This window comes from Arachis hypogaea, chromosome 14 (genome assembly GCF_003086295.3).
Source record: "Arachis hypogaea cultivar Tifrunner chromosome 14, arahy.Tifrunner.gnm2.J5K5, whole genome shotgun sequence".
In the NCBI taxonomy this organism is placed as follows: domain Eukaryota; kingdom Viridiplantae; phylum Streptophyta; class Magnoliopsida; order Fabales; family Fabaceae; genus Arachis; species Arachis hypogaea.
In genome coordinates, this window is record NC_092049.1 from 118,239,513 (window position 1) to 118,247,730 (window position 8,218).

The 8,218-nt window shown below is 35.7% G+C and overlaps 1 protein-coding gene across 2 annotated transcripts; it reads left to right on the plus strand.

Annotated features, from left to right (window-relative positions):
• The first annotated feature begins 4,006 nt into the window (after positions 1-4,006).
• On the plus strand, positions 4,007-7,273 carry LOC112743816 (uncharacterized). 2 transcript variants are annotated; one of them, XM_025793164.3, is made up of 6 exons: positions 4,007-4,529; positions 4,992-5,087; positions 5,647-5,792; positions 5,910-6,107; positions 6,375-6,434; positions 6,846-7,273. In XM_025793164.3, exons 2-6 carry the CDS (start codon positions 4,997-4,999, stop codon positions 6,987-6,989), a joined length of 639 nt encoding a protein of 212 aa, XP_025648949.1. In that variant the 5' UTR covers positions 4,007-4,529; positions 4,992-4,996; the 3' UTR covers positions 6,990-7,273. The 2 variants fall into 2 exon arrangements, with proteins under 2 accessions (XP_025648949.1, XP_025648950.1); XM_025793165.3 differs by having other exon boundaries at positions 4,529-4,852.
• Positions 7,274-8,218: the final 945 nt, after the last annotated feature.

An 8,218-nucleotide genomic window follows, 5' to 3' on the forward strand; every position in this document is an offset into this window, starting at 1 on the left:
TCTTTCTTATATGCCGACTTCGACCTTGGTGCAGCGTCCCTCCCGACTACGACATTCACGATGGTGAGGCCGCGTTCACTATCCTCTTCAGGTTCTTGCCTTGGTTTCACGGTGCGGCTCCTGTCTTCACCAGATCGGTCGCAAACTCGCCTCTTGGGTTCTCTTATGAGGTGAGAGAACTCCGCTAGCTTACCTTCCCAGATCGCCTACTCTAGAGCGTCCTTCGGGCAGAAACAATCTTGGGTTTTATGGCTGAAGCCCTTGTGGTAGTCACAGTAGAGGTTCTTGTTCCTTCCGGTTCTATCATTCAGCTAGCGAGGCTTCGACAAGATGCCTTTGTCGGCTATCTGCTAGTACACCTCGATGATCGGGGCGTCAGGGGGGTGTAGTTAGTGAACCTCCCTACCCGGGGGAACGGCTTGAAGGTTTTAGCTGGTCCTCTGTCCTTGGAGTGCTCCTTGGGCCTTTCCCCGTTACCAGGCTGAAGAGCAGGGTGATAGGCGGGCTACCGCTTGTTGGCTGCCATGACTTGGCTGACCTCCTCATCGTTGATGTACTCTCTAGCCACATTTTGGATTTCTTGCATTGTCCACACAGGCTTGGTGGTAAGGTGTTTCCTGAAGTCTTTGTTCAACAGCCCGTTTGTCAGACACAAGCTAGCCACCGAATCGGTCAGGCCATCAATCTCCATGCATTCATCATTGAACCTGTCTAGATACTTCCTAGTCGGTTTCCCGCTTCTTTGCGTCACCCCTAGCAAGTTGATTGGGTGCTTGGCGATTGGCAATGCGCGTGATAAACTGAGCCAGAAAAGCGTGGGTTATGTCTGCAAAGTTTGTCACAGAGCCTTGGGGGAGGGCGTTGAACCAACAGATTGCCAGTCCTGCCAAGGTCACGGGGAAGGCGCGACATCTCACTTCATCACTCATACCTTCCAAATTCATCCTGGCCTCAAAGGCCGTTAGATGTTCCTGAGGGTCTTGGGTTCCGTCATATCTCATGTCCGTTGGCTTATCGAAATGTTTCGATAGCCGGACCTCAAGAATGGAGTGGTGAAAAGGGGTTGCCCCCATGATTATGGGGTGTCGCCGCCTCCTTGGTTTTTCTCTGCTATCTTCTCGGTTTTCCTCCTCGGTATGTCTCGCTGGAGGTCGAGTGTAGATTATGGGGTCCGTCTCCTTGCCACCTCCCTGCTTTCTCCTTGGCCTTCTAACTCGGATCGGGGGGTCGGTGTGCGCCTGGAGCGGTCTCTTCGGGGGCTTCTTCCTCTGGTTTCTCCCCTCTTTTGAGGAGACCGGGAACGAGGTTGCCTCAGGCCGGGCTGGTAGCGCTCCCTGTTCGCTAGCTTCCGCTCCAGGTTCTGCACCCTGTGGCGCAGCTCCTGCATTATTCTAGCGTTGTCGCTCCCCGTTCCTCCGAAGGGATGCCTTTCCTGGGAACAGAAGGGAGGGGGGAAAGGGGAAGGGAATCATGCTGGGGGCGGGGATTTCCAGGGAAGAAGAGGGAGAAGAGAACATGGGGAAGGGAAGGGGAAGGGAATCTGTCGCCGCTGCTCCTCGCTGTTTAGTCCTCGCCGCCGCCGTTGCGCCTCGTCATTCGGTCCTCGCCGCTGGATCTCACCGCCAGATCTTGCCGCTGCTCCTCTTCCTCGCTCAACGTCGCACGCCGCTCACCGTTTCTACTCCTCTTCCTCGCTCGGTTGCCGGTTGTTAATGCTCCTTGATGGTCGCTGCTGCTCCTCGTCCTCCTTGTCGGTTGTTGTTGTTGTTCTGATTCCATTATCCATTGTTGTTGTTGTTGTTCTGATTCTGGTTGTTTTTGTTTCATTGTTGTTGCTTCTACTTCTGCTTTCTGCTTCTACTTCTACCTCTATTTTTGCTTTTGCTTCTGCTTCTGGTTCTGCTTTTGTTGTTCTGATTCTATTATCCATTGTTGTTGCTGTTCATCTGATTCTGATTGTTGTTGTTTCATTGTTGTTGCTTCTGCTTTTGCTTTCTGCTTCTGCTTCTGCTACTGTTTTTGCTTCTGTTTCTGGTTCTACTTTTGTTGTTGCTCTGATTTCATTATCCATTGTTGTTTGTTGTTCTTCTGCTTCTGGTTGCTGTTGTTTTATTGTTGTTGATTCTGCTTCTACTTTCTGCTTTTGCTTTTATTTTTTAATTGATGCACTGGCAATTTAAAATAGTTTTACACATACATTCAATTAAATAACGTCACATCATTAAAAATAATTATCTTTCACATTGATCGCATGAATGGTCATCCAAAAAAATGAATATGATAGCACAACCGTGTAAAACATTTTACAGTATTAGTGCATCAAATAAACTCTTAAATTAATCTGAAAATAACTATTTTAATAATATTTCTTAAATTGTAAGTATGCCAAATTATAAGGTGTTTAATTTTTTTGGGCTGCTCATTAATTCTCAAAAAAAAAAAAATTAATCTATCATAAATTCGTTATCGAAAAGACCTAGTTTGGTAGATTGTGTATTTTCCTGCAATTTTATTTATTTATTTATTTTTTGTCAGATTGCATGAAGTTTCCATATGGTGACTAATAATTTGTTTCTTGCACAATCTCTTGATTTTCTGTACTAAAATTTTCTAAATTATTGCGATCGTAGCTTTGATTGCGTAAATGTGTTCGTTTTGTACATAAGTAAATTAAGTTAGTCATTCTTAACTTGCAATATTCATTAATTGAAATTTCCTTTTATTGGTACATCATTTTGGAAACACTGATCTCTAGCTACTATATGACCAAAAATGCACATTTGGAATTTCCCCCGACAAAATGCATACTAAAATTTCATTAGTAAAAAATATGAAAATAATTTAATTTAAAACGCTAACACTAAAATATTTTTTATTAAAATAATTTTTTTAATGTCATTTAATCACATTTTATCACCATCACAATTATGAAGACACCATCGATAAAATCATTTTTTTAGAAATTAAGAAAACGAGTTAGATCTTATATGTATTATTTAAATAATAATAATAATAATAATAATAATAATAATAATAATAATAATAATAATAATAATAATAATAATAATAATATGAACGAGTCATACTCCAAAAATTTTCACTCTGTTCTCTTTCGCACCGGATTTCTTTTAATAAATAAAATAAATATAATAAGTATTAATATTAAATGTGGGACTATTATATTTTTATTCCATGTTACATATTTTGTTTATGATAAAAACGAGATAAGTAATCATTTTTTTAGATATTCTATTTAAAAAATTACATTATGCATATCTTTTTTATATTGTAATACAGTTTGGATCGATTTAAAAAATATAAATGAATATAATTTGTTATCATTTGAATTATATTGGTTTGATTTTTTAATTTTATTCAAATGATTGCAATTCGTAGAGTATCAATTTGAATTTATTTTTTAATCTAATAACCATTCAAATTATTGTTATTTGAATTAGATCGGTTTATATCATATCTAAATTTTAAAGTTTAAATTTTTTATTCAAAATCATAGTTTATCCAAAATTTAAAGTTTAAAAAATTATAATTCAAAAGTTTTAAATTATTAAATTTTTTAACAAAATTTTAATTTAGATCATATCTTATCTCAACTAAATTTTAAATTTATCATATTATTATTATTATTATTATCCCTTGGTTGCTTTAGAAGAATTCTGATTCTTCTAATACATCAAGAGAAACAAGTCTTGTATTTTCTGTTGCATATTTTCTTTCTTTGGAATTTTGACAGATATTCCATTCTTCTCTGTTCAGTCATAAAGATCTTTCTCCTTAGAGATTTATTTTCTCCCACCATTCAAATTTCGAAGCCCTAGATTTTGCTGACCTCTTACACCGTTTTAAGATTCTGACACGTCATCATCATATTAAGTAACGACAAATAATGAGAGGCACACAAAGTCTTCCATGTACCTTGCCACGCCGAACCACTCCTCAATGGCCAAATCCCAACTTAATTTAAAAGCAACAAACATTTAGGGCTTGATTGGGTGAGCTTCTAAGAAAAGATCTTTTTTCGAGTTATCTTTTTTTAAAAGATTTTATAGAGAAGTAAAAGTAATTTTATATTTGGATATCTCATGTAAAAAGGTCTTTTTATCAATCAATTATGTTTGGGTATAACAATATAAAAGTACTTTTTTGTTTATTTATTACTTGAAAAACATCTTTTTTTTTAAGGAAAAAAGATCTTTTAAAAAAAGATGTAAATTACAGCTTCTCAAAAAAGATCTTTTTTTGATTTTACTAGTGCTTTTACTTTTACTGCTAGAAATTTGCCAAACACGTTAAAAAATAAAAAAATAATGGCGCCCAAACATGCACTTAAAGTGATGTACATCAAATCAACCAATGGGAAATTGAAGATTAGAACAAATTGAGAAAACAAAAACCAACCAACACGACACTCTTAAAAAGTATTAAAGTACTAGGATTAGGGAGAAGAAGAGAAAAAAAGGTTTATATTATACTTGTTTTAACAGGGAAGGAATATTACTCAGAAGAAACTAGTAAGACTTCTTTTTACTTATACTTGCCACTCTCTAATCCTCAATTTTAATAGAATTTTGATCTGTTCTTGTTACTGAATTCAAGTGCTCAATTATTAATTGGTTCCTTCTAATGCTTGCTTCAGTTTCTGTTTTTCTGTTAAATTACATCATAGTTGGCCATTAGGTGATAGGGTTATCCATGTTGCAAAACTAATTTTCAAATCATTATTATTTACCTATTTTATTTGGGGATGGATGCTGAGAAAGTGAGGATGAACTTGGTAGAATACTAGCATGTTTCTGGGGTTTGATTATGTCAACTCAGTTAAGATCTGATTCATGTATGGTCTTGACTAGTCTTTAATTGTTGGGACAAATATCTAATTTGATAACACTGGTCTATTAAGATAGCATCTTATATTCATGTGATCTTCAGTCTGAGATCTTAGGTTTCAATTTAACAATTTAGAAATATTACAGGAAACATGGAAGGGAAAATGGGACTCTTGTTCCTTGTCATGTTGTGTTCTGCCTGGGCTTGTGGTGCAAGAGAATTGCCAAACTCGGCGAATTCTGGTAAGTCATAACACTGATCATTGTTATCATTCTTGGCTTTCATTGCTTTTGCAGTATCCTGCTTAATATAAAGCTCTTATCTTTTATCGATATTGGTGAAAGTGAAATATTTGTAGCAGTAAACTATTCATAGTGCAAAGTTTATTGTTTATTGGTTTTGGGTGGGATACAGTAAAATTTTGTAAGTGAACAGATGGGGTGGAATATAATTTTTTGGATCAGTTGTGCAAATTTTACAGCGATTGCCTCGAATGAGCCATAAAAAATTGGCCAAAATAGGATTCTAGAGGTCTTGAATAGGTTAGTTAGTCTCCTTCATACCGATTCTTTGAAGACTTATTGGAACGAAGACGAGGAATGTTTTCTTATCTTGATTTGGGTTTATTTCATTGACAGAAATAAGAAAATAGGATGACTCATGCTTTGGATAGCAGGTTGTTAAGTTTGTTATTTAATGCAATTCGTTCTTGGCCTGGTGTTGCCAACAGCTTAGTGATTGCATAAAACATGTATTTTCTTTATTCAATTTCATCTTATTGATGTATGTTTGGAAATGCAGAATTGAGTAAAAAACAAGATGTGTGTACACTTTGTGCGGAATATGCTGCCAAGGCACTTGAATATCTAAACCAAAACAAGACTCAGAGTGAGATCATTGAAATCCTTCACAACACTTGCACCCAGCTTCACTCTTTCGAGCGCAAGGTTCGACGTAATTTCAATCTCTTATTTCTTCAGATGTTATAATATCTCACAAACCCCCTACTTAATCTCTCGTATCCAATGTGTATTTAGTTCTTTTATCTCTTTTGCATTCTACAGTGTGTCACTTTGGTGGATTATTATGCTCCACTTTTCTTTTCCGAAATAGCCACAATTAGTCCTGGAGAATTCTGCCACAAGGTCAACCTCTGCGAACGCACTGCGAAAATTTCACTACAAATTCAAGAAAATAGCTGCGATTTTTGCGAAGATGCTATGTCAGCTCTATTGGCTAAGCTGAAAGATCCTGACACTGAGGTAAGTAATTTTATCCGCTGCTGCTACTCCAATGAAGTTTGAGATGTGATTCATGTGAAATTTTCATATCACAAGTTTGAAACATGTTACATTCTTTTAGTTGAGGAAGTCTATAGTTTTGAAGCCAAATACAAAAGGATATTGAATAGAAATATGGATCCAAGTGAAAATATATATGTAGTACTTTGATTTCTCTGTCATTTTTGTTCTCTAAGAAGCCCTATAGTATCTTGAATGAACAACTAACCATTTATTCTAATATTTCAGCTGGAAGTCATTGAGACGTTGCTGAAGGTATGCGATACGGTCGACAAGTATGCGAATAAGGTCAGAAAAATCTTTTTTAAATATCATGTCTCATGGAATCTGTCCTTTGATTCAAACTCTCTAATCCATAGAAATTTCCTTGTAATGATAATTTCATGGATTCAGGATTGTCACCACCATCCATTATGCAGCAACAAATTCTAACATTTTATCATACGCGATTAACTACCTTTCCAGCTATGCAAGTTAGTTTCTTAGGTGATGTGCCAAGTTGAAATTGGTGCATTGTATACTAATTCAGGTACACGTCGCTCCAAGGTCAACTCGGTGCATCATAGCATCGTTCACTAGGCAAACAAACATGCATACCCAAGAGAAATTTTGAAGTGTGATATAGGAAGTGCTAAGACTTAAGAACATAATTTCCTTAACTTTGAATTGTTTTTTTTTTTTTTTTTTCATTTTCTTCAGTGCAAGAGGATGGTTTTCGAGTATGGACCATTGATTTTCAACAATGCTCAGAAGTTCTTGGAGAAAACAGATGTATGCACTGCATTACATGCTTGCAAGGATGATATAGCAGTTAGCCAAAAAGCCCTTCTTTCTGACTCTTAAATTCTTATTGAAAAAAAGAGTGTTCTTCTGAATTTGTGGCGTTCTTATTAGGGTAAAGATTGCTATTAACCCTTCATAAGCGAGAGAGCCAGAGTTTAAATTTGATGCATTGTCGCTGTTCAGCAAAGTTTGTTACATTGTTACTCTACTTTCAATATAGTAGTTTGTCATAGTTAACTATCTCAAATGATTTAATAATTTGTGCTTACATGGTGGAGTATCAAAAGTAAAACATTATATGTTGTATTTAAATTTATGGAAATTAAAATCTTTCTTGCCTTCAATTCATTCACTCTCTATCTGTCTTGAAATTTCGTCACATGAACATTCTTCTTGTATCTACCGTTCCATTTCATAATTATTTGCTCTTGTCTCTTGTAAGACAAATAATTGGTGTTACTATTTTTTCTCTCTCTTTTTTTTCCCTTCTTTTTGAGATATACGTGGTGTTTTATGAGCCAGAACACTGAGTACAGTACTGAAAATTGTTGGCCCTCATGTACCAAATCTAAATCAACTCAAAATCCATGCGTGTTTCGTGTGTTGTGGTACAATTTCAAACAGAATCAACAAACATCTGAAGTTCTTGCAATGCAATAATCTTTCTAGGCTGAACAATAATCTGGATCAAGACAAGGATCTTTGAAGCTGGGGACACGTGTGGAACAAGTGTCTTTCCTAGTTTCCGTTCGTTCTGGACCGTTTAATTAGTTTTTGCGCCGAACTCCAACATGGTGGACCCTTAATTAGTTAATAATAGTATTAGTATTACTATTTATTTTCGTAATACGCCACTGTTTTTTGTTTTTTTGTTTTTTGTCTTGATAATACGCCACTGTTAAATGTGCCAGCGTTTTTTTTAATTAAGTTAAATGAATTGATTCAATGACTGATTGGCCTAACAAAAACTATCTACACAAAATGGGCATGAATCATTGAATCACATACTTCTTCAAGAAGAAGAAAAACTTATGAAAATTAAATCGGTTATCAAATTGGTAAGGATTAGAAGTTCAAAAATTCAATCGAGATTCATCCAAGATTGGATCAGAAATAATAAAATATATAATTCTTTCAAAAAATATTGATTTTTTGTAAATTGTTATTTTAAATACTAAAAAATTACAATGATTTAGCCGGTTAATGGGTTTTTAACCGATTTTTCGACTTTTGACGGGTTTACTGTCAAATAATTTTTAACTTAAATCAGATCGGTCTAATAATCAGAT

What these genes read in the sequence shown, in the direction of transcription:
- LOC112743816 (XM_025793164.3), top strand. Translation starts at nt 4,997, where the DNA reads ATGGAAGGGAAAATGGGACTCTTGTTCCTTGTCATGTTGTGTTCTGCC. An exon ending in GCCAAACTCGGCGAATTCTG is followed by an intron (nt 5,088 to 5,646) that starts GTAAGTCATAAC and finishes TTGGAAATGCAG; the next exon opens with AATTGAGTAAAAAACAAGAT. An exon ending in TCGACAAGTATGCGAATAAG is followed by an intron (nt 6,435 to 6,845) that starts GTCAGAAAAATC and finishes CATTTTCTTCAG; the next exon opens with TGCAAGAGGATGGTTTTCGA.